This window comes from Trichomycterus rosablanca, chromosome 1 (assembly GCF_030014385.1).
Source record: "Trichomycterus rosablanca isolate fTriRos1 chromosome 1, fTriRos1.hap1, whole genome shotgun sequence".
Lineage (NCBI taxonomy): Eukaryota > Metazoa > Chordata > Actinopteri > Siluriformes > Trichomycteridae > Trichomycterus > Trichomycterus rosablanca.
In genome coordinates, this window is record NC_085988.1 from 15,040,320 (window position 1) to 15,067,513 (window position 27,194).

The 27,194-nt window shown below is 40.2% G+C and overlaps 1 protein-coding gene across 1 annotated transcript in view; it reads right to left on the minus strand.

Moving 5' to 3' along the window:
- Positions 1-24,444: 24,444 nt before the first annotated feature.
- tspan17 (tetraspanin 17) overlaps positions 24,445-27,194 on the minus strand; it is a 61,043-nt gene continuing 58,293 nt past the window's right edge. The window contains exon 8 of the mRNA XM_062985091.1: positions 24,445-25,122. Coding sequence (XP_062841161.1) covers positions 25,057-25,122 — 66 coding nt within the window. The 3' untranslated portion in view covers positions 24,445-25,056. The remainder of the gene's footprint in view (positions 25,123-27,194) is intronic.

The window sequence follows — 27,194 nt, forward strand, 5'->3', positions numbered from 1 at the left end:
TACAGCCATGTCTGCTTAATGCTATGTATTATGTTGTCTGGCCCAGGGCTGAAGAAATTAAAAGGCCAAGTCTGCAGTCATGTTTGGATTTGTAATTTGGATTTGTAGTTTGGATTTGCATTTGAGGCTTCTGTAAGCATTAAGTCTTTCAGAAATGTTTGGAAACTCCAGGTTAAATTCAATATTCTGATTACCTTGGTTGAAATAATTGAACTCATTCTCTACAGGGAACGTACAGAATAAAAGCAATTCCACATAAAAATGTGCAGCAGTTTGTTTCCTTTCACTCAGAATATCAACAAAACATTTAATTTGACAGGGGTTATTAGTGCTGTAGCTGATAAAATGGGTGCCAGACAGAAGCACAGTTCCTCAGCCTCTAGATTTGATCCTCTTAATTGGTTTCATATTACCAGATCACCATAATAATGAAAATAATAAAATTAAATGAATAAATAAATAAATGTCTGCACTAAATTGCCTTTGCTTATGAGTAATGTGTGTTTCTGCCTTTGCATTTAATGACTGCAACACTTTCCAAAAAAGTTGGGAAGTTTGTGGAACACCTTTTTGAACCTTTCTACGGCTGACGGGGCGGCACAGTGGCTCGATGGGTAGCACTGTCACCTTACAGCAAGAAGGTCCTGGGTTCGATTTCCATGTGGAGTGTGGGTTCTCTCCGGGAGCTCCGGTTTCCTCCCCCTTTGTACTAAAGACATTTAAGTGAGGTAAATTGGAGATATAAAATTGTCCATGGCTGTGTTTAACATTAAATACTTGCATTAATGAATCTTGTGTAACCTGTAACTACCGTTCCTGTCATGAATGTAACCAAAGTAAAACATGACGTTATAATCCTAATAAATACATTCTATGGATGATGCTGTAATGATTAGGTGTAAAAGGTGCATAACTGAAAGGTTCAGTCATTCATTAGGTTGGGTCGAGGTTCACCACTTTGAAAAGAATGTTTCTCAATGCTCAGTTTTAGAAATTTACAGATTTGACCACATACATTGCATAAAGTTATGACAAGATTCAAATTATCCAGAGCAATTAATCTCAGAAAATGAGTCAGACAGCAATGCATTAAAAACAATATGCTAATGTAATTAATATAACCACATGGGCTTAGAATTAATTAGTAAAACCCTTGTCAGTAAACACATCCCTGACACACATTCACAAATGCAAATACACAACATATATACACAAATACACAATGACTTCTCTGGTCTCAAGCTTATCTAAAGAACATAAATCGCAATCTTTTTATACATGTGTGCAGGTAAATGAGCCTCATGTTTCACCTCCTTATTGCCCACACTTAATTCATAAATGCTCCATGCAAATTACCTCATTTAAATATGAAGTGTCCCATTTATTGAGTGGGATAGTAGTGACAGTGGACAAACAAAAGACAATAAAGAGAAATCTAGGCAAATGCAAGGTGAAAATTCTTGTTTTGGAGATCAAGATAAGAAAACTGTTGTTTGGTGGCTTCGGCAGTGGCATTGCCAACAAACGCAATTCCTGCTCTCTCCCAAATTTTTTTGTAACAGAGGCAGGGTTTATAAACTTTTTTTCAAGTGACCCACATTTAATCCATGATTTTTTACGTGACCCAGGCAGCACAATGCATCTTACTCTCTCTATACAAGATGTAACATAAAGCATACACAAGGGGGCGTTCACGTTCAAGTTTATTTAATTATTATTATTTTTCTCTGCAACCCATTTTTTGACTTTTGAAAAACCCTGTTCTGATGTACACCAGAGCGCATGGCTGTGTTTATCACAGTAACTTGACAGTTTCGTATGCAATCCTCTGGGGTCTTGAAGGTCATGCTAAAATTTCTCTGTATTCCCAGAATCTGTTTACAATATTAAGTAAGGTAGATGGTTAAAGACTTCAGTTAATTGCAATCTTGTGAGTCAATCCAGTACATCAACCGACAAGCTTCCACTGTCCACTTTTAAGCCTTACTTTGATTATCTCAACAATTCTTTATGTGTGCTGCTGGCATCAGATCAAAATCTGTGAATTCTGTGAAAGAATTGCTAAAATTCTTTCTAAATGCTAAATGCTAAAATTTCTCTGTATTCCCAGAATCTGTTTACAATATTAAGTAAGGTAGATGGTTAAAGACTTCAGTTAATTGCAATCTTGTGAGTCAATCCAGTACATCAACCGACAAGCTTCCACTGTCCACTTTTAAGCCTTACTTTGATTATCCCAACAATTCTTTATGTGTGCTGCTGGCATCAGATCAAAATCTGTGAATTGTAAGTTTACAAAATACAGTTAAGTTGGTCAGTGAAAACATTGGAAATCTTTTCTTTGTACTTTGTCAGTAAAAAAGATAGTAAATACAATATTTTTTCCAGAAATATAGAAAGAAATATGGTGATATGAACTATTTACACTGGATTTTCAGAAACTTAAGTGATAATAAACAAATCGGCAATCACAATTAGAGAAACTCATCCATGGGCGAGCCCCTGGTGTAGGCCCGGGCTGCAAAAAGGCAAGTGCATCCTGTTTAATGATATTCTTTTCTCAGGTTTAAACACATTTTTGAGGAGAGGGGAAACAGCAACAGCAGTGATAAACGTGGTTATTAGATTTCCTGGTACTCCAACAATCCTAACATTATTGCAGCATGATCTACTTTGTTCTACTTTGTACTTTGATCAACTTGTTTTCCTATTTAGTCTCCCTCCAACGCCAAATGATCAAATTTATCCTGTTCTGTAACAATATCACCTCACTTATACTGGACCGCCTTATGACCATGCTGCTCAAGAACTCAAAGCTTGCTTTCAGAGCTTGTATCTCGGCTTTAATAAAAGTAAAATCATCAGCAAGTGTAGCACATAACTCTTACTGGAATATTGTAACATTGTCCTTGAGTATGAAGGGAATTTTAACCCTAAAATCATTGGTGTCAAAAAGCCTTATTTGGGACCCACCTCACTGCGACGAAAGCTTGTGATCTGGTGTTATGGCAGGTGGTTAAAGGGTTGTTGCTGTCACTCCAAATCAGTAGATGATCTTAATAGATTTAGGTGGCATTGTGAATAATCACTGATACAGTGGTACCTTGAAACCTAACATCAATTGGTTCTGGAACTGGTGTCGAGTTTTAAAGCTGTTGAGTTTTAAAATATTTTTTTCCATAAGGATGTTTGGGAAACCTGTTAATGTGTTCCATGGTCCCGTGGAACTGCCTATATTTTAAACTAATGTAAAATAATGGGGTTGTTTTTGACACTTATTGTTCCACTAAAATAACACTAAAAATAACATAAATATAATATAAAAACACTAAAATACAATTAACAGTTAAATACAATAAAACCTGCACTTCTTTATTGTTTCCTTATGCTTCTTAATCGCGGAGATGCTTAATCTTGGAATACCGTATTGCGAGGAATTTCATTTGTGGAGAGAACTTATAAGCAGTAATAATTAAGAGAAGTTTAGTGTTACTGTGTTGTTCTTTTAATACATGAAGTCACGTTAAGATTTCTTTTTTATGAGAAGCGTTTTTGACTCTCAGAAAAGCTGATTCTCACAATTTCTCAGAACCTCGAGCTATAACACAAGTTTAAAAGTGAAACGGTGAGGAAAATCCAGATAAACACAGATACATGTGGAGCTTTCAGAGTGGATTTGATGGTTATTCCACACAAATGCAGATTCGTCTCATATTCGCACTTTGATGACGTATTATCCCACCACTCAAGCCGAGCACTGAACAAAGCGGATGTTCATTGTTAATTTGAAATTAAATTAATAAATTTTAAGAAATGCTGAACACGTTGAGTTTAAGGGTACAAATTTCTCAACAAAGTGCGTCGAGTTTCAAAGATTTTGAGTTTAGGGGACGTTGAGTTACAAGGTACCACTGTATTTTGTCAAAAGTATAACGAAAAACCTGGTGTCTCCAAATGTGAATCCTGTTCTGTAGCTGACCTCAACAGAAGCCCTTTTTAATTTCCATGAACCTGTTTCAGTGATAAAAGTACAACAAATTAATGGCTCTTAATGTTAAACCAACTTTCAACATTTTGTAGATTTAAACAAGTTTGAATTTGATGCCTGCAACAGCATCTTTTCAAAGAGGGAAAAATTATTAAATAATCAAGTTACACCACTTTACAATGTTCTACAATAACAGGTAAATTAGTAACAGTTTTTCACACCTCATGATTGAAGCCTCAACCAGCCAGCAGGGGTTGCATCTGCAGCAACAATGAGGAACCTCGTCAACTTACACAGACACAGCCAGTTGTGTCTACTGGATGCTCGACCAGTCGATAGCGATACCCTGCATAGATAAACTAGAGGGCACAAGATCTTAGCAGAAGTTTGTCAATACTGTATAGGGATTGAAAACCAAATAACACAATTCCAATGCTTCAAAAGCAAAAGCAACCATGTATCAAGGGTGAAATAGTATCATAAAACAGTTGTTTGATTAAGGTTGGAGCAGCTTGGTGGAATTTGTTAGATCATCTTCAGCAGCTCACTGAAATGTCACATCACAGACAAGCGTCTGGCACTAGCAGCGGTCCACAAGCTGCCAAGTGACCAGAGGGCAGAGTATAAAGGACACAGTTATTATTAGCTAGGTTATTATCCCTTATAGTACACAGAAGAAGTATGGGCCAATTTTAGATGGATCAGTCTTGGATTTCCACATTGCTGATCTTACATTATATGGACAAAAATATTGGGACACCCCTTCAGCCACGGCAACTGCTAACAGGTGTAATAAATCAATTATATAAAGGAAATGATATGCTTCTGACTTTGCAGCAACAGTTTAGGGAAGGTCCTTTCCTGTTCCAGCATGACAAAGCGAGCTCTATAAAGACATGGAGAGAAACTCCAGTGTCCTGCACAGAGCCCAGACCTGATCCCCACTGATCAGCTTTGAAATGAACTGGAACACAGACTAAAGCTTTATGAATGGGAACAAATCCCTACAGACATACTTCAAAGTATTGTCAGAAGCCTTCTCAGAAGAGGGGCTATTATAGCTAAAAAGATCACACAGAGGCCACTCGATTTTAACAGCATTTGTTTTTGAAAATGGATGTGCATTAGTTTATTCAGCTTGAGTTCAGCTCATTTGTTTCTATTGTGCATAATGCAGTCTTGTTTTTGCAGATTCACTGACAACCAATGTTTATTCATGGATGTTTGGTTTTTAGCCTTGCAATTTGCACACAGATCTGTCTGCATTTCTTAAATATAATATGCACTGTAGAGCATGAAAAAATATTGCAATTACGTTTGCTGAGGAACATTGTCTAAATAGTAAAATTATCCCATTAATTGTTCAATGATCTGTTTAATAAAGTGATGAAATTAAATATATACTGTACCTGCTCATAAGGAATATATTCTTTTTACCCACAAAGTTGAATCAGTTCATCTGGACACAAGTTTGTTGTAGAAATACGTTTCGTCACTCAATCCGAATGACTTCTTCAGTCTGAGCTGGTGTTGAATACCCCAACCTTATATGCAGTTGATTTGCATAACGACCGATCACCGTCCATTGCATAACAATGGAACTGGTGATCAGGTCTATATGAAATTCACAATGACCATTAATTACAATGGCCATGTGTGTCTTTCACACATGATTGGGGTAACGCTCCAATGACGGCGTTGTTTACCGTTGTTTATGCAATGGGCGGTGATCGGTCGTTATGCAAATCAACTGCATATAAGGTTGGGGTATTCAACACCAGCTGAGACTGAAGAAGTCATTCGGATTGAGTGACGAAACGTATCTCTACAACAAACTTGTGTCCAGCTGAACTGATTCAACTTTGTGGATTTGTGTACCTGGATTATTGAGCATGCATTAACATATTCTTTTTACATTCTCCTTTTTTAGCAGATCATAAATACATCATCTGTTTAATTGATTTTTGTTTGTTTGTTTTATTTTTTACAGTTCACAATGTTGCTAGTCTAAAATTCAGAAACAGCTCATTTCTCCCTGCCAACCAACTAGCTAACTTTTGATGAGTTGTGTTAACTTGGAATATCATCATGTTATTTAGATCAGGGCTGAGTACAAACCAGACAAGTTCTTCCCTACCAAACCCTTTTTTATAATGCAGCTTGATTTATGCCCAGGGTTAATGCTATAATTAAATTAGAAAGGACCTTCCCTAGAAAGGACCTTCCCTAAAACACAAATCTTAATGCCATTTTATACTACAGCATTAAGATTTGCCTTTACAAAAACTCATGGGCTATAACCCATTTACATGTATTGCCCACTACCATACTTTACAGTAATTGCCTTAATTCAAATTATAGGGGGTTGGGGTAAGGCTCTGACTTTCCTAATTAATACCTGATCCCCTAAAAAGCTGTAAATCAACAGTTCTAGGAGGTCATTAGTTAGCTAAACTGTAACTTCAGGCAAAACTGGGAAACAAGCTGATGTTAGCATTTATCAATATGCAGCTGACACAATCTAATTCAGGAACTCTGAAAGCAATAACGTCTATTAAACAAGCTAGTTAGTTACTTACATTAACATACAGAGCATTCTCTGGCTTGCGCAACTGCACCCTTAATGAAAACGCAACCAATAAAGGGAGTGAAGGCCGGCAGACGAGAAAAGAAATGGTATGGTCAACTTTAAGGTGTCTTTATATATTTTTCATATTCATGCATATAAGGATTCCGTATATACCATTTGCCTCCAAAACAGGATCATAGGGCAGTTGTCGCTTAGCGGTTAAGGTAGTGGACTAGTAATCAAAAGGTCAGTGGTTCAAGCCACACCACTATCAGGTTGCTATTGCTGGGCCCTTGATATAATATACTGTCACAGTACTGTAAGTCACTTTGGATAAAAAAGCACAATGTCCAGGATTTTGGAGGATTATAGTCAGGTGTATGATTAACCAATTATACCAAACATGTGATGATGATCATCATTTTCATATGTATGTTGAAACACAGCCATTAACTAAAACAGACTTAAAACTGGGTGAGGAACAAGCAAACTTTGCTACAAAGGTGAGGTTGTTGAAGATAGTTTAGCTCAGACAGCATGGCAGGACTGAACAACAAGACAGCAAGGCACGTAGAAGCAGAGGTGTATATTATGTTAATTACTATATTTGCCAAATGCCTTTTGCCAAACTCAGATTGTTTTTTTAGGTTGCCAGATGTTAAAGTGTGATTCATCAATATGGGCAATGCATTAACACTACTCCAATGATGGTGTGCTTAACAACACTACAGCAAATGCCTGTTAATCTTGTTAAATGGTTATTTTAGGCCCAGTTGCGACTGCTTAGCAATAAAACCCCAAACCATGCTGACGGACAGTAAACAGTTAGTCAGGGTCTTGTCAAAAAGACATATGTTAGGGTGAGAGCATTATCACAAAGCTCAGTTTGATTAAAGTTGGATCAGTCTGGTGGATCTGGCAGGATCATCTTTTACAGCTTTTGAAATGTCATATCACAAAGAGTCTGGAGCAAGCAGTCATCAAAAAAGCTACCAAAGGACCAAAGGGTGAGGAAAAAAGGACACTGTATAGTGGGTCTGTGCTGTTCTCTGGAGAAAGTGTGTAGAGACTGTAAAGTGATGATCTTACTCATCGAATCATTCACTCCTAATGTGATTGTTGGCACTATCATCCTAGAACTGATCACTCCTATTGAAAGAGAAATGTACAATTATAATAATCAATATTAATTGAAAAAAATCATAATTTATATTTACAATTTTGACATTAGCAGATGCATGTCAGCTGAAGTGTTTAGTAAAGAGGTGATGACAGTTTTAAATCGTCTTTTGAAGAGAGATTCAGATGTTTGGACAGACAGGGGAAGTTTGTTCCACCGCTTGGGTGCTGGTACAGAGAAAAGCTTTGATGCTTGTCTTTCTCAAGGTTGTGTGGTACAGGGCAGTTGTAGCCTGGTGGTTAAGGTACTGGACCAGTACCAAGGTTGCCGGTTCAGACCCCACCACAGCCAGGTTGCCACTGTTGGGCCCTTGGGCAAGGCCCTTAACCCTTAATTGATTAGAATGTATACTGCCACAACTGTCATTTAAGAGCAGCTGCATTTTAAATGAGTTCCAAGGGTTTAATAGTGGCATAGGAGCACCTGCCAGGAGGGAGTTGCAGGAGTCCAACCGTGAGATTACAAGTGACTGACTTCTATAGAAGAGGAACCGGCATGATCTTGTCATGTTGGCTACATGAGAAGAGAAGGTCAGCTGGTTATCCAGCACAACACCAAGGTTTTTTACATTATCAGATGGTCTGATCTGGGAGTCATAAAGAGAGATGACTAGGTCTTTTTGTGAGTAACGACTGCTATACAAACCCTACATTGTTTCCTATCAAAATGTGTTGTTTATTTTTTCCCTACTTAACATTTACTCAGTACCGTATTTTGGCCAACAACACAGTCTTCTGGTCTCACCCCCTTCACCTTTTAGGTTAGAAATGAACTTTGTATTCATTGTAGTTATTGTATTTATTGTAGATCTTGTATGTTTTGTATTGTTTTTTATCTGCACTGTGTATATTTTATTGTTTGCACTTGTGTTCTGTGTTGCACTCTGGTCCTGGAGCAACGTTGTTTGGTTTCAGTATGTACTTGTATAGAGCTAAAATGACACTAAAGTCTCTTGAACTCGATCAGATAATAAGTAAGAAGATTGCTGTATAGACTTCTAGTGACTCTTACCTCTACTTACTTCTAAAGGGACACGTGGATCTTCTGGAGCAGCCATGGCAGCAAAATGCTCCTGCATAATAACCATGCAACTATGTTATTGAACAAAATGACTAACAAATGCAGTTTTTTTATGTTTTGCTAAACTGGCACCTTTATTTGACACTGACACGTATGTCAGCTTGGCAGGTCATGCATTCTGCTTCCCAAGGATCCCGACCGAGACAAAAACACAGATTTTCTCTGTAATTCGTCTGAGCATTTTTAAGAGAACTGCAAGAACACAGGATCTAAATCAGTGCTAAGACAAACAAAGAATTGCTTACGCAGACTACAAAAGTCGATTCCCGAACATTTTTGGTGTTTTAGAAATCCCGGCCAGATGCATTTTTTAGGTCCAAATCAGAGGACATGTCAGACATCCCAAGTTGAAAACTCATTTGAGGGAGGTACCCCCAGACCTTGACCCCGACCCCCAAGCCCCAAAAAAAAAAAAAAACCTCTCGCACACACCAAAGTATATGGGTGATAACAAAACTTTTAGTAGGTGCTAACTGAGCTACTAAGCTAACTGTTCGCGTCACAAACACATTAATGTGTACTAGATTTATGTTCCCTACATAGTGCACTAGATATTAGAAAATAATTTATGTTCCTTACTTAGTGCACTAGATAGTGTGCTAGATAATAGACTTATGTTTCTTACATAATGCTTTAGGTAGCGTATTAGTTAACGGATTTAGGTTCCCTACATAGTGCACTAAATTGTATATCAGTTAACGGATTTAGGTTCCCTACATAGTGCACTAAATTGTATATCAGATAACGGATTTATACATTTTCGGATTTATACATCTACATAGTGCACTAGATAGTGTTTTAGATATTAATTTATGTTCCCTACATAGTGCACTAGATAGTGAATTAGACAATTGGTTTGTGTTCCCTACACAGTGCACTAGATTGTATATTAGATTAGATTAGATTCAACTTTATTGTCATTACACATGTACAAGTACAAGGCAACGAAATATCAGATCACGGATTTATGTTCCCTACATAGTGCACTAGATAGTGTATTAGATAACGCATTCATGTTCACTACATAGTGCACTAGAAAGTATAACTAGATGATGATTTGTGTTCCTTACATAGTGCACTAGAGAGTGTATTACATAATTAATTATGTTCCCTACATAGTGCACTAAATTGTATATCAGATAACGGATTTATGTTCCCTACATAGTGCACTAGACAGTATATTAGACAATTGATTTATGTTCCCTACACAGTGCGCTAGATTGTATATCAGATAACGGATTTAATATGCGATCGGGGAAAAAAGTCTGTGTTTTAGATTTGATCTGACTTGCGGGCATCAGGGAGCAGCTATGTATATGCGGGAGACTCCCGGAACTTCCGGGAGACTTGGGATGTCTGACATGTCCGGGAAAAAGAGAACGTATGGTCACCCTAGTTTAGTATAACCAATTAGCATTAGTTTAGCTTAGAGATCTATTTCTTGTTTTCAGTGTTGAGTATTTAGTAGTATTCGGATAGCAAAGCATATGATTTAGTTTAGTCCTAAACTAACACACAAACACTCACATACTGTACTTAATTGCACACTTACATACTTACACACACACTTACACTGTGACACATAAACTCACATACACACTCATATGAACATACACACACTCAAACTTACATGCACATACACTCACATACACCCACACACACTTGCACATGAATACACATACACACACGCTCACTCACACACGACCACACACACAACCAACACATATTTGTTCCCTGGACTCTGACAACTTCAACACATACTACTTAGTGCCTGTATTACTTGTATCTTTGCACAGTATTGCATTTTACACCTTACTCTTTTATATCACTGCTGCTATACATCAGAATATGTTTTATTACCTCACCTATCATTTACTTAGTACCTTATACTGGCCATCACTACACTAGTCTCTAGTGTTGTCTCTTCAATTTCTTTAGATTAGAAATGTGTCTTGTATTTATTGTACTGTTGTTTTATCTGCACTGTGTATATTGTATTGTCTTGCACTTGTGTTCTGTGTAGCACCCTGGTCCTAAAGGAACGTTGTTTTGTTTCAATATGTACTTATATATAGCTGAAATGACAGTAAAGCCTCTCTTGAACTTGAACTCTTGAGATATGTTTTTAATGTCTGTGCTTTTGTGTCCTACAGGTTGCAGTTTTAGTGGAAATGAGCAGAATACAGGGACAGTTTTATTCCCCAATCAACTGGTGTTAAATTGCTTTTCTGTAGTAAAACAACTGGATTGTGTGCATGACTTTTTCTTTGAAGATCGGAAACAAATCCAATATAAGAGGGCAAATAGCTTTTGATTGCACTGTACGTTTCATACAGGGAAGAACGCGGCTTTCAAGAATCATTTTCTTGTGTCCATGAACCGTGTGTGTATAATCAGTCCGTGTATAAAGTAGCTCTTGTGTTCAGGGTTGTGGTCATTGCTGATTGCTTTTCCTGTTATATGTTTACCATGTGTCCTTGTGCTTTCCTCCACTGTTCAAGTGAGTTCCTAGTGTTTCCGTTGTCTTGTATTCTCATGTTTTCTAAAGTTTGTTCCTTTGTTCTTCTGTTAATAGCTTGGTATATTGATTGGCATTTCATGTTTCTTCTGATTTGGCTTAGATTAGCGTTGGGATCTGTTTCTTGCTTTCAGTGTTTAGTATTTAGTAGTATTTGTTTAGCTTAGCATATGATTTAGTTTAGTTCTTGTTTTTTTTATGCCCCATGTTTTGGTCCTGTTACCATGTTTATGGTGTTTACCTGTTGTGTTTAGTGTTCATATTTCTGTTGTGTGTTAAAGTCTCAGTTCCCTTGTTAGTTCTGTGTTTCTTTTTTACTTCAATAAATATAAATGTTTCTAATATCTGTGCTTTTGTGTCCTGCATCATCTCCTTGTTCTGTGTTACAGGTTTTTTGTTCTTGGTTTTTTGCAATTTAAGGGGAGATGAGCAGAGCAGAGTAGAGGAACTGGTGCTAAATTCCTTTTCTGTAATAAATAAAATAATTCTAAACCGTATTCTGTACATAACTTCTTCTTTTCTCTGGAAGAAGGCTAATACCTTTTAATTGTATGTATTATACAGGGAAGAACACAGATTTCAGAGTGGGATGGTGTCTAAGTGGGTAGCATTGTCGCCTCACAGCAAGAGGGTTTTGGGTTCAATCCCCAGGTGGGGCGGCCTGGGTCCTTTCTGTGTGGAGTTTGCATGTTCTCCCCGTGTCCACATGGGTTTCCTCCGGGAGCTCCGGTTTCCTTCCACAGTTCAAAGACGTGCAAGTGAGATGAACCGATATAACCTTGTGAACTGATGAATCTTGTGTAATGAGTAACTACTGTTCCTGTCATGAATGTAACCAAAGTGTAAAACATGACGTTAAAATCCTAATAAAACAAACAAACACAGATTTCATGAATTTTCTAACCTTACCTGGACTTGCAGGTTCTTGCTCTACATCATCATTCTATTCCTCTCTATGGAAGCCACCCAAATCCTTGTCCCATCTCTTGTCATCTTGAGGCTGGGCTCCCATGTGACTCCTTTCTGGGGGGTCTTTCCATGTCCACCATTGGACAGCTGCATCTGATACAAACACAGCAACACCCTTGGTTTTTTTAATCAACCCAAGCACTGCCACATCGCCCCACTGTTAACTTCCTGTAGCTATTTACTTTTAATTCCAAACAGTGATGTTTGCCTACGAGGCCAAATGAACACACGTTAAAGCGCTTATCTGGTTCTGTAGATTGTATCGGACTTAAGGAAGCCAGGTATCAAGGCTCTTCTCTACTCTAGCACCCAGGTGGTGGAGTAAATTTCCCCCTGTCTGTCTGAACAACTGATACCCACCTTAACTTACTGTCTGTTCTTCTATCTGGGTTTGAGTCCCAGATATCTTAGACTGTTGTCTATTTGTACTAGAGTATGGCAATGTTTTCTAAGCAAAACACAAGGAACTCTGGACAGGAGCATCTTATAGCACTTTTCAACAGAAAGAACTCTGGTTCTTGAATCGGTTCCGTTCAGGCTTCTTCGAACCTTGGTGCTTTTTAGTGAACCGGCCTCAGTTTCCACCAGTTTTTGGGAGCCAAGGATGCGTCATCAGCGGTAGGATGTAGGATGTTGCGCAATGGATGTAAAGAGTAGTAGGTGATGGAGTGCGTAGATTACCTGCGAGCATCTGTGCTGTTATTACAGATGTTTGTTTTTATGCAAAAAGCATCGCTCAACTATTGGTGATAAGAAGACGTAGAAGATAACTCAGTTCCTCGTGTTTGTCACCATTGTTGCTTTCTCTGCTGTATTCACATGAGTAGCGTTTTGTGCTTCGCTCACCACAGCGCTTGGTTTGAGCGGTGCGGTAAAACATCACTAAAGTGTTCCAAGACACGAATATCCATTAGTGTGGAATCATCATCAATATCAAATCATTTCTGAAAGCTTCCACATATATCTGTGTTTAGCTGTATTTACTTCACTGTGTGGTGGTTTCAGTGTGTGGTGGTTTTAGTGACAGTGGTAGCCCACTGGGTAGAGCTTTGAGCTATCAACCGGAAGATTGGCGGTTCAAATCCAGGCTCTGCTATGCAGCCACTGTTGGGTCCTTGAGCAAGGCCCTTAACCCTGTATGTTCCAGGGGCGCCGAACGATGGCTGACCCTGCGCTCTGACCCCAGCTTCCAAACAAGCTAGGATATGCGAAGAAAGAATTTCATTGTACTGTACACCTGTATATGTATATATGACAAATAAAGTATATCTTCTTCTTCTTTCACTTTTAAACTTGTGTTATACAGCTCGGGGTGCTGATAAACGCTGGGAGAAACACTTAAAAAAAGCTTAATATAGTTTAATGTACTAAAGAACGACATAGGAACACTAAACTTCTCTGAGTTATTAATGGTATAAGTTCTCTGTACTGCTGAAATTCCTCTGTTATTGTTTTAGTACAACAAGCCATGTTAAGCGCTGTTCATACAGTCACTTTTACCGCGTCATATCAAACAGTTTGTCTCATTGGAGTCGTTTTTGCAAAGGTCAGCAGCAAATTGAAAGAAGAACCACCACAACACTCCATAGGAAAAAACAGCACAGCAGCACAAAAGCGGTTTTGCCACCTCTCAAGTGAAAGCACCCTAACTTAGTATTTTTCTTCTATCTGCGAATAACTGTTCACAGTTCAGAACCTCTTTTTTGGGTGGAAATGCGTTCAAAATCAAGTTCACTAACCGGAATGGAGCCCGTTCAGCGATGGTCGAAAAGGGCTATGAGAGAGAAGTCCCTCTGCCTCCTTATGTAACCTATATTACCATGTGTGCCATAACAGAACATACACCAGCACACTGTGTGCTATACTCACGTCATTCTGAGCCCATCAGTGAGCAAAAATTAAGGAAAATTGCAGGATGCACAATAACATCATAGCATTTTATGAGCAGGAGAAGCCATGCTAATGCACCGTGCTTTATAACCTACAGTGAAGTGTGACTAACGTACATGACATACACACGATGTTCCACAATAAAGTCATTGTGAGGATCCAGTGAACAGATGTAAATAAAACAGAGTGGCACAAATGGGATGTGCAGTGGTTCAGAAAATCCCCTACATAATTTATATCATAGACTTACTCGCCTCATGCCTTGCTGAGGTCACACCCGGAGCTCACAGCCATTTACAGACATTATACACTGATCAGCCATAACATTAAAACCACCTCCTTGTTTCTGCACTCACTGTCTATTTTATCAGCTCCACTTACCATATAGAAGCCCAGTCAGGACCACCACAGAGCAGGTATTATTTAGGTGGTGGATCATTCTCAGCACTGCAGTGACACTGAAATGGTGGTGGTTTGGACAACTGACAGTGAGCTAACCATGGGCATTAAAGGTAGTTTTCAGCCAATTTATTCAGCTGACTTTTGTAAGATATTGGTTGTGGTGGGCATGCAGTTAAACAGTGGTAGCTTAGCATTTAAGATACTGGACTAGTAATCGGTTGCCAGTTTAAGCCCTGCCATTGCCAAGCCCTTAACCCTCAATTGCTCAAATTGTATTCAGTCATAATTGTAAGTATCTGCTAAATGCCGTAACTGTAACCATCATGTTTAGTTTTTACCTAATATTATTTAAAAGTGGAGTAGACTATAAACTTTACCGGTAGGGTGGGTTGATAGGTAGCACTGTTGTCTCACATCAAGAAGATCCTGGGTTTGATCCTCAGGCGGGGCGGCCTGGATCCTTTCTGTGTGGAGTTTGCATGTTCTCCCCGTGTCTGTGTGGGTTTCCTCCCACAAGACATGAAGTCAGGTTAACTAGAGATACTAAAATTGCCATTAGATGTTTGTGTGTGTGTGTACATATGCGTGTGTGTGTGTGTGTGTGTCTGCCCTGCGATGGACTGACGCCCTGTCCAGGGTGTTTCTGTGTCCCTTGCGGCCATTGAGAGCTGGGAAAGGCTCCAGCACCCCCTGCGAACCTGATTGGGATAAGTGGCTTAGAAAGTAAGTAAGTGAGTGACTATACTGGTATCATCAATAAGTCATATTATTATATATTAGAATTAATTACATTTATAAAAATATAATAAATAATAATAATAATGATAATATCAGTTAAAATAATAAATAAAATTGTAATAAACCATATTATACTGAATAATATTAATATAATAATAATATAATAGTAAATAATATTAATTTAATAACATAATACTGAATAATATTAAAACAATGCAAAAAAAAAAAGTATTCGCTAAATGTAACTGGGATAGACGTGCCTCTCTACTGAATCTACACAACTGCAAAAATGGGAATTGAACCCAAATTTAAATGTTTAACCAAGGTAGAACAATACTGTGGCTAAAAAGCGACTGACACAAAAAGGGCACAATCCAAATTAGTAGCCAAAATAACGGAAACAAAGTAATAAATGAAAGACACAAACTGTAGCTGTGCAATCTGTAGCTCGCAATAGAGAAAGTGGATAAAACAGGGATAGAGAAGAACCAAGAACAATATGACAGGCTGCTCCGGTCATCTGCAACAACTCAGTTCTCAGAAAGAAGAGGAAAGAAAGGGAACCCACAGAACCTACCGGTTTGGTCATGCATAAGCAGAACCCTGACTCTACCAACTGGTAGCCGTGAGCATGACTTGGATTAACGGGTGGGGTCCTTTTTGGAAATGGAACATTACCCCACCTTTGTGGACAATCTGCTTTTCCAGGGTGGTTTTATAGTGAGGCCCAAAACATCGCAACTCCTGGAAAAGTTTAGAGAAAGCTAAAGAATGCTGGTATCGCAAGCCAGCAGAAGAGCAGAGCAGACCAAGCAACCCATCATCACGGCTTAAAAAAAAACAAGCGTGCCAATGAAAGAGCTGTTAAAACTGAAAGGGAGAAATCTTGCTGTATAGAAGAACTTCTACTTGGAGCAAATTAACGCTCACAAGGTGCAGGGGATTGTTAATCAAGAGAAACTCACACATCAAGCATGTGCGCCTCCGTGCCCCACCTGCCTGCCAAAAATGGCAACACAGAAGAACGTGATTCTTCTTCAGCAGCCGCAATGTTGCACTAAATGACAACATTTAAAATAGGCGAAATCTCTTTTAGAAAAAAATTATTTAGTCCAAAAACAATACTATATCTTAATGTTTGATCCCTCAGGTGGCACTGCATACTGCATTGTGCCAATGGTTCGGGAAAATTGAACCCACTGCAACTTTCTGTTCTCCTACTTGTATTTTCCTCTAAAAAGCTTTTAGCACATTTGTGTTCTTGGACTCTTGTCTATTTGTACTAGAGTATGGCAATGTTTTCTGAGCAAAACACAAAGAACTCATCGAAAGCATCTGATAGTGCTTTTTTTTTCAGAAAGAACTCTGGTTCTTGAACCGGTTCCATTCAGGCTTATTAGAACCTTGGTGCTTTTTAGAGAACTGGCCGACATTTTCACCATGCTCATGGCTACCAATTGGTAGAGTCAGGGTTAGTGCAACATTGCGGCTGCTATAGAAGAATCACGTTCTTCTGTGTTGCCATTTTTGACAGGCAGGTGGGGCACGGAGGTGCACATGACTGATATGTTAGTTTCTCTTGATTGACAATCACCGGCACCTCGTGAGTGTTAATTTGCTCCATGTGGAAGTTGAGAGCTGAGGATGTGTCAACGGTGTGCATTGCAGAACGGATTTAAAGAGTAGTAACATGGCGGTGGAGCGTGTAGATTACCTGCAAGTATTTGTGCTGTTGTTACAGATCGTTTTATGCAAAAAGCGTCAATCGACTATTGGTTATGATAAGACATAGACAGCGACTCCTTTCCTCGTGTTTGTTGCCACTGTTGCTCTCTCTAGTATATTCACATGAGTAGAAAAGGGCTATGAGAGAGAAGTCTTCACAGAGGAGTCCCTCTGCCTCCATATGTAACCTGTGGGAAATTGAACCCACTGCAACCCTGACCATGATACCGCAGCATTCCTAGTGTCACAGTGGGTCCAAAGCCAACTCAGAAACACTAGGGGGCAAAAGCATTAAAATGCATCACACACATTTGCTTACTCACTCACACCTCATTCACGGCAAAACAGAGCAGCCAATCCACCTTCTGCATGTTTTCGGGAGCTGGTGGAAACCAGAGAAAACCCCTGAGGACATGCAGAGAGTCAGGAGACGATGTATGAAACCCAGTTGCACCCAATGAGCTGCTGCGCCCGTACTTTACTGTGGCGCATAGAAACGGTATCGTACATGTACATGTGATTGTGTGAGTTTGTCGCCATCTGCTGGAAATTTAGGAAAATTGCAGCAGTGACATGGCAATAAATAAATGAACGAATGAATAAATAAATGAAATTAATTTAAAATAAAATAAATAAAACTGTAATTTTCAAAAATTCCTAAAGGATAAAACACTGGAAAGAATGTTATGATTCTTCAAACCCCTATTGGTACAGCTAATGTTATTAATATTTATTAGTTCATCTTTTACCACCACTTTACCCTGGTCAGGGTGGGTCCAGATTCCTTGGAATCCCTGTGTGCAATGCAGTAACACACGCCGGGCAGAATGCCAATCCATCAAAGGGCCTTAGCCATCCAAAATCCCCACTTCGCCCCCTCAGCCATAGCCAATCATGTGTGTATGTAGACGCCCAACAGGCCTATCTATACAACCACAGGGGGTTCGAACCCTGGATCCCAGTGTAAGTTACTTCTGCATTAGCAAAGAGTAAGACAATTATATGGCACATAAACTCTGTAACATACTTTTGTCTATACACCGATCAGCCATAACATTAAAACCACCTCCTTGTTTCTACACTCACTGTCCATTTTATCAGCTCCACTTACCATATAGAAGCACTTTGTAGTTCTACAATTACTGACTGTATCTGTTTCTCATCTATTTCTCTACATACCTTTTTAGCCTGCTTTCATGCTGTTCTTCAATTGTCAGGACCCCCACAGAGCAGGTATTATTTGGGACACTGACATGGTGGTGGTGTGTTAGTGAGTGTTGTGCTGGTATGAGAGGATCAGACACAGCAGCGCTGCTGGAGTTTTTAAATACCGTGTCCACTCAATGTCAACTCCATTAGGCACTCCTACCTGGTTGGTCCACCTTGTCCACCAAGTTGGTCATCTTCTAGACCTTCATCAGTGGTCACAGGATGCTGCCCTCAGGGTGCTGTTGGCTGGATATTTTGGTTGGTGGAATATTCTCAGTCCAGCAGTGACAGTGAGGTGTTTAAAAACTCCAGCAGCGCTGCAGTGTCTGATCCACTCATACCAGCACAACACACACTAACACACCACCACCATGTCAGTGTCACTGCAGTGCTGAGAATGATCCACCACCCAAATAATACCTGCTCTGTGGTGGTCCTGTGGGGGTCCTGACCATTGAAGAACAGGGTGAAAGCAGGCTAACAAAGTACGCAGAGAAACAGATGGACTACAGTCAGTAATTGTAGAACTACGAAGTGCTTCTATATGGTAAGTTGAGCTGATAAAATGGGCAGTGAGTGTAGAAACAAGGAGGTGGTTTTAATGTTATGGATGATCAGTGTATAGTGTATAAAGTATTTGCATTATTGGTGTTGCAACATTAAAACGAAGCTTGCAAGGTCATAAATCATTTTATTGAATATGAAAAAGAAGCATATTTTAGATATCATACAGTGTAACAGACCGGGTCCACAATCAAGTCAATAAACGCACATTTAAAAAGAGGCAGCGATAGCATCGTGTTAACAACTATTATCATTCTCTGAATTATATGTGAGAGAATAGAAAACTCTGTGAAGACATGAAAAGAATGGAATCAGAACAATCGCACAAATGAATGAATGAATGAGTGTTAGCATGAAGCATGGAAATGAATTTCTACTGTAGAAAAAGCTAAGGAGAGTCTGTACGTATCATATGGAATGATTGATGCTACCCTGATCTCTGACGTTCATTCAGAGGGTCAGAATCTCACTACAATGGCAAAGAAAACACAATTTCTGGAAACTTTTAAACATTTTGCATGGTCCTCAGATGGCACGGAAGTCTTAACATACTAGAAAACCAGCACAGAGCTACCGGCCTGGTCAGGGACAGTACAGACACATGGACACGTCTGACAGAGCGAAGCTAAATATTTATTAGAATTTTAACGTCATGTTTTACACACACGGTGGCTCGTTGGGAAGCACTGTCGCCTCACAGCAAGAAGGTCCTGGGTTCGATCCCCAGGTGGGGCGGTCCGGGTCCTTTCTGTGTGAAGTTTGAATGTTCTCCCCGTGTCTGGGTGGGTTTCCTCCCACAGTCCAAAAACATGCAGTCAGGTTAATTGGAGACAATTAATTGCCCTATAGGTGAATGTGTGTGTATAGGTGGGTGTCTGCCCTGCGATGGACTGGCGTCCCGTCCAGGGTGTTACTGTGTGCCTTGCGCCCATTGAAAAGCTGGGATAGGCTCCAGCACACCCCGTGACCCTAATTGAATAAGCGGTTAAGAAAGTGAGTCTTTTAAACACCTTGGGTACCTTCATCACAGGACAGGTAGGTACTGGTTACACAAGATGTCAAACACAGTCATGGACAATTTTGTATCTCCAGTTCACCTCACTTGCACGTCTTTGGACTGTTGGAGGAAGTCGGAGCTCCTGGAGGAAACCCAAACAGACACAGGGAGAACAAGCAAACTGAGTCACCTGCTTACTGCTCCGAAATACTGAGAGAACAGTGTGACCCTTCATACGTGTACAAGCCGTGTCTCCGTGTGCCAGTTTGGCTTTGTTGTGCATATAGCAGAAGAATTTAAACAGGGAATTGGAAATGACTAAACTGAAAGGAAGAAATAGGTTAAAATAACAGATCCATGTGAAATGTGATGGACAAACACTTCCTAACATTTGTCAAACTTGCACATGCAGATCCGCTAGTGATGAATCAGTATTAAACTGGTAAATGTGACCCTCAATAGCGGAAGACGTTGCTGTTAATCGAACGCGACGACACTTTCTAGAAGGGAAAATGCTGCACGGTTAAAAGTGCTCACGTGAAAGAGAAGCGACCCGTTAGCATTGTGTCTCTGCGTGCTGACTGGCTCAATCAGCGCTGACGTTTGAATTGTATGTTTAAGAATTGAGAGCGGCGATGTAAACAAACACTTAAAAGTCGCACATCCATGTGACCACAGAGATTCAGGCAGCTGTGTACAAACAAAGTTTTTAGTCTAAAAACAAGCCTAGCGGTAGCCTAGTGGGTAAGAAACTGGACTAGTAATCGAATGGTCGCTGGTTCAAGCCCCACCACTGCCAGGTTGTCACTGTTGGGACCCTAAACAAGGGCCTTAACCCTCAATTGCTTAGACAATATACTGTCACAGTACTGTAAGTCACTTTGTTCTGCAGCAGGTTCTGTTTTATCATACACCTCGGGCACCTTGAAATGCTGGCTGAAATGCCACCGACTAGGCAGTCTAATTCAGAAAAGATATCTTGGACCATATCGCCAAATGTATGTGGACACCCGACCTTAAGCTTGTTGACACAAACCTTTTAGAAATCTGGCCTTTACAGCCGCTCAGGTGGTGCAGCGGTAAAACTCGCCAGCACACCAAAGCTGACATTTCGGACTCGTCGGCCATCCGGCTGGGCTGGGCGGCTATATAAACAACAATTGGCTTGTTTTTCATACAGGGTGGGTAAGCCGGAGCTGGGACCTCATAACTGATGCAATTACGACCTCTGCTGGCTGACTGATGGTGCTGCATAGAGTCGAGGGACAAGTGTGTGATCAGGGTGTGGCTCTCCGTACACAAAGCTGATCCACATATGAACTCGCCTCTTGTAGGTGAAAAGATGCATTTGGCTACCGCACACGTGTCAGAATGGGCGTGAATTAGTTCACTCTCCTCAATCAGCAGTGGGGATCAGCATCAGTAGAGAGAAAGCATAATGCAATCGGGTAATTGGATACAACTAGATACGACAGTCCAATTCATCCTGAATATGTTTAATAGGATTGAGGTCAGGCCTCTATGCAGGATGCTGGAGTTCCTCCACACCAGGGTCTTTCAAACTCAAGGTCGTGACCCTTGGCACATTAAAAAAAAAAAAAAAACCTTGGACACGAATGCCCCCTTGTGGAGGCTTTATGTTACACATTGTAAACCACAGTGGGACCAGAATTGTGTACAAGTTCTACAAGTATTATTACTTTTGTCAGCAACCCATTTCTTTGCATGTTTGAAAAACCCTGGCCTAGTGGGTAGAGCTTTGGGCTGTCGATTGGAAGATTGCTGGTTCAAATCCAGGCTCTGCTACCCTCTCTTCTCCAAGGGAGCCGGACAATGGCTGACCCTCCACTCTGACCCCAGCTTCCAAACCAGCTGATATACGCAGAAAATGAATTTCACTGTATAAATGACAAACAAAAGTGTTTGTCTAATTTTTCTTAAATCATGTAGAGTTTGTAGACGCAACCGATAGCACTGCTGGAGATTTGAACGACTAGCATGATCATTTTAGGTGTTAATTTCTACCATCAACATGCCTTTTATTATGTGAGCACTGGAAAAATGAATGTTAGTTAATGGTGTAAATAATGTTAGTTACGGGAGCTTTAATGTAAAGTGTTACTGGAAGTTTCGGTGAGCGTTCATCACCAAGTCAAGAAATGCCTTTTTTTTTTTTTACATCAACACAAAAAGAACTCAACAAATTCATATGAAATAATAAAATCGCTCAGTCTCTATCAACACTGAAATCTGAAATGATTGAGTCTAGTTGTTCACATGAACTTGATTCAGATGATTCCAGGTCATGAACAGAGGATGTGGTACATTCATGTGGAATGATTTTCCATGAGGGAATGAAATGCTTGTCAAGAAGAAATCTGGATAGAAAGAAAGGCCACTGCAAAATCAAGTCAAATGTGACTGAAAACCACAAACAATTGAATAGAAAAAAGAAGAATAGATATAGTCCCAGAATAACGACGTTTCTCTAGTGTGCATATTTCTGCTTCTTCTATAAGAAGAAACTAAGAGCCTAAACCACTACTGACAACACGGTTACACGCGTTTCCATAAACCATAATCCGTATATCCAATGTAGTCTCGGACAAACGAAGCCTGCATGCATGTTACTCGAGTGAAGCTATGTTAATAATTCCGCCATACTAGCTCTATCAACCCAGCATCAAACACATAAAAAAACGAGGGTTCTTCAAAAAGTTTCAGCACCTTTAAACTCTATTTATTAAAAATTTCAAAAACAAATCACATCACTTTTCTACACAGTCACCTTCCGATGCATTTTTCCAGCGTCGTACTCGACTTTTTAACGCACACTGATGCACCTTTGCTTTCACATCATCATCACATGAAAATCTTCTTCCCCTTAAAGCTTCTTTGAGCGTCCAAAAAGGTGGAAATCAGATGGAGCTAAATCCGAACTATAAAGCTAGGTTTATACTTCCCGCATCGCAACTGGCGCAAGGGTGCGCGCGCCAAAAATGACGCAGTCGCGGTGGCTCCGCCCATGCAAGTCGTGAACCTCTCGATTTTCGAAACTTTGCGCGTATCGCGCGCGCCGCACTTCAGCAGAATGGACGATTTTGAAGGAGCTCTTGTGGAACAGGTACGCCTTTCTTTGCACTGCCACCTGTCGTTTCGGAGAAAACTGCAATGAATGTCGCATCAAGTATAAATGCTTCTGCCATTCTCACAGGTTCGCGCGCAGTGTGCCGAGTTGTGCGCTACGCTCAGATGCAAAAGTATAATTAAGCGTCTCTCAGTCTCTCAGACACGACCGATTACTACTCCTCCCGCCCTCACCGTTTCCTACAAAAATAATAAAGTGAGGAAACTTTTTGAAGATCCCTCATATTTACACACCTCCAGAATACAGAACATCCAGAAAGTGGCAACAAGGCGGACATGCAAGTGTGATGGTCCAGCTAAACCTAACTGTATTTAGAATCTGTTGTTGTCTTCTGAATAGAAGCTTAATGTAAGAAATTTGCATCTTTATTTTATATGTATGAGAGTCTAAGAGCTACAGGTTTAGCACAGTGCAAACTGCAGAGCTACGATTTAGTTTATGCTCCATTAGAAAGAAATGTAAGCCACCTAAAAGTCCTTACTGTTTAGGACTTTATCTTTCAAAAAAGTGTGTTTTAATAGTAATGATAATTTTGCAACTGGGTTCTATGGTTACAGATATGGCTTGGTCCTCCAAGCCATGACTCCACCACAACTCTGTGGACAATTGTGCCCACTTAGTCGAAACAGAATTTTTAAGAAGGCTTGGCAATTTATGGTACATTTTATTCCAAAGGTGTTTAATAAAATCATTGAGGTTTCATCCAGGCCAGTGGAGATCCTTCGCCCTAAGCCTGTATGGTCCTTGCTTAGCACACAATGAAACAGGAAAGGCCATTCCCCAACCTATTGCTACAAAACTGGAAGCATATGCTTTATTTTATAAAACTGATTGTACATAGCTGTTTAAAATAGAAGAGGTTCAAACTCCAGAATTCAATTGTTTGGCTAGATGTCCACATACTTTTGGCAACATAGCGTGACAGTGGCATGATTGTAATATACTGTATGGACAAAAGTATTAGGACACCGCTTCTAATTATTGAATTCATGCATTTAAGCCACACAAGTGCTAACAGGTGTAAACTATCAATTTTATGAATGAAATTAAATGCTTTTAACTACAGCAATGGTTTAGGGAGGGTCCTTTCCTGTTTCAGCATGACTGTGCTCCTGTACACAAAGCAAGAAACTCCAGTGTCCTGCACAGAGCCCTGACTTCCTGACCTCAGCCTCACTGAACAGCTTTCTCAGAAGTGACTGTTATTATAGATGAGGTCACTATTTTAATACCATTTGTTTTCAAATAAGACGTCCTACACACGTATGTTTATGTTTGTGTGTGTGTGTGTGTGTGTGTGTGTTGGGGGGGGTGGGGGGTAGGCTGGGTAGCAGGGTAGGCTGCAGGAATGGCGAGTGTGGAAGTGCTAGGATGTAGTAGTGGTTGGCTCTTGAGTTTTTAGTGGACTCTCCCTCGGTTAAAAACGTAAATATCACTCGGTTAGTATAGACATCTATAATCTAGGAGTTAAAGCAGCGTAGTTCATATGTTTATTTTTAACATATCACTATTAATCTCTAACCATATGAAAACAAACCAAAAAATAACCATCCAAAGAGAGATAACGGATATACGAGATCCTCGGCTGGAGGAAATACACACGGCTGTACAAACGGACACTTCCTCCAGCTATCCGAGCGTAGTGGTTGCACTCTGGAATAGGAACGCGCCTATTTTCAAGTACGGCAAGTCTGGCTGGCTGGATGTTGTGCATCAAGTTTGACTGACGGGCGGAAGAACACACCGCATGCTTTTTGCAGTATGGCTCTGTACGCATCCGTCCCTTTCAATCTGAGCTTAAAATTCAAGGGGGTTTCAATAGTCTGCAAGTGCATAGGAGCCGGAATGTTTTCCACAGGCTAATAAAAGGAAACGAGAACTCGTCTCTGCTCGTCGGTCGCATTCTCGACGATAAGAAAGAGAAAGGAATATTGTTCGTGTTATCTAAAACGTATTGGAAATAAAGCTCCACAGGAATGTGCATCTCTGCTCAGCGGCTCCTCTGTGCCGTTTTAAAGACCGGCGTGATGCAGAAGGTTACACCGGGGTCAACTCCGCCTTTTAGACCCCGTCCGCGGGTCACCAGTTAGCCTTGACTGCTTTGATGTCGCTCACCAGGTTCTGGGCCAAGCAGATCCCAAAAATCTACAAGGAAAAAAAATGAAATCAAGAAATAGTAGAGTAAGTAGTACAGTGGTACCTTGTAACTCGACGTCACCTAAATTCAAAATCTTTAAAACTCAACGCCCTTCGTCGAGAAATTTGTACCCTTAAACTCAACGTTTACCTTAAACTCAGTTCTTAAGTTCAGTTTGTTTTTTAAAAATGTATTTATTTAATTTCAAATAAACAATGAACAGTCACTTCGTTCAGCGCTCGGATTGAGCGGTGCGGTAAAACGTCATCCAAGTGCGAATATGAGACGAATCTGCATTTGTGTGGAATAACCATCAAGTCCACTCTGAAAGCTCCACATGTATCTGTGTTTATCTGGATTTTGTGAGAATCAACTTTTTTATTTCAGTGTTTTATATTATATTTGTGTATAAGTGTCAAAAACGATCCCATTATTTTACATAAGCCTAAAATATATGCAGTTCTACAGAACCATGGAACAGATTAACAGGTTTCCCAAACATCCTTATGGAAAAAAATACCTTAAAACTCAACGTCTTTTAAACTCAACGCCACTCCCAGAACCAACTGACGTTAAGTTTCAAGGTACCACTGTGCTGATAATTTAAATCAAGGCAGAATGGCTTTCAAGGGACTTCAACCACTTTATCTTGGTCAGGGTCATGGTGGGTCCAGGCGGTAAAAGGGCAAGGGCAAGCCGTAGCCTAGTGGTTAAGGTACTAGACTAGTAATCAGAAGGTCACTGGTTCAAGCCCACCACTGCTAGGTTGCTGCTGTTGGGCCCTTGAGCAAGGCCCTTAACCCTCAACTGCTTAGACTGTATACTGTAACTGTAATGTAAGTCACTTTGGATAAAGGTGTCTGCTAAATGCCGAAAATGTAAATGTAAAAGGCAGGAATACCCTGGACAGGGCGCCAATCCATTTTTAAAGTGCCACCAATGAGACAAACTGTTTATATGATGAAGTCAGAAGCAAAGCACAGACACAGGAGGAGAGAAGCTGATTTTCTAATTTCCTTCGGGATCAATAAAGTATCTATCTATCTATCTATCTATCTATCTATCTATCTATCTATCTATCTATCTATCTATCTATCTATCTATCTATCTGTCTGTCTGTCTGTCTATCTGTCTGCCTATCTGTCTGTCTATCTATCTATCTATCTGTCTATCTATCTGTCTGTCTGTCTGTCTGTCTGTCTGTCTGTCTGTCTGTCTGTCTGCCTATCTGTCTGTCTGTCTGTCTGTCTGTCTGTCTGTCTGTCTATCTATCATTAACAAAACCCTAAACTGTTGTATTTTGCTTAATGTTAGAAACACGGCATTGTGGGAAAGGTACAGCATGGTGACTAGTGAGCTGTGAAACGATAAGACTGGGTTGTATTTTAGATAGCAATCCTGCATTTACTAATCCTCGTTGTCATGTCTGAGGTCTGAGGTTCAGAGCATCCAGAGCGCTCTGGAGCAGGTTTTCTTCAAGGATCTCTGTGTACTTAGCTGCATTCATCTTTCCCTCTATCAGGACTAGTCGTCCCGGTCCAGCTGCTGAAAAACATCCCCACATCATGATGCTGCCACCGCCATGCTTCACTGTAGGGATGCCATTAGCCAGGTGATGAGCGGTGCCTGGTTCCCTCCAGACGTGACGCTTGGTATTCAGGCCAAAAAGTTCCATTTTGGTTTCATCAGACCAGAGAATTTTGTTTCTCATGGTTTGAGAGTCCTCTAGGTGCCCTTTGTGCCTTTTATTAAGGAGTGTCTTCCATCTGGCCACTCTACCATAAAGGCGTGATTTGTGGAGTGCTTCCTGGATGGTTGATCTTCTGATTTCCACAAGGATGAGAAGAGAGAAGATGTAGTTTTGGAGGTGTGTGCTGTCCTTAATGACGTTGCGGGCTTTCCTGATGGCCCTTGTTTGATCCTGTAGTGCAGGGAAGGACGTTTCAGAAATCAGCTTTGCAGTTTTTATCACATGCTGTAGAGTAATAAAGACTGCTCAGCTGATTTCTGAAACGTCCTTCCCTGTCATTATTGTGGATTGTTTCAGAGCTCGTCGCTCAGTGGTATCGTCAGTAGTAAG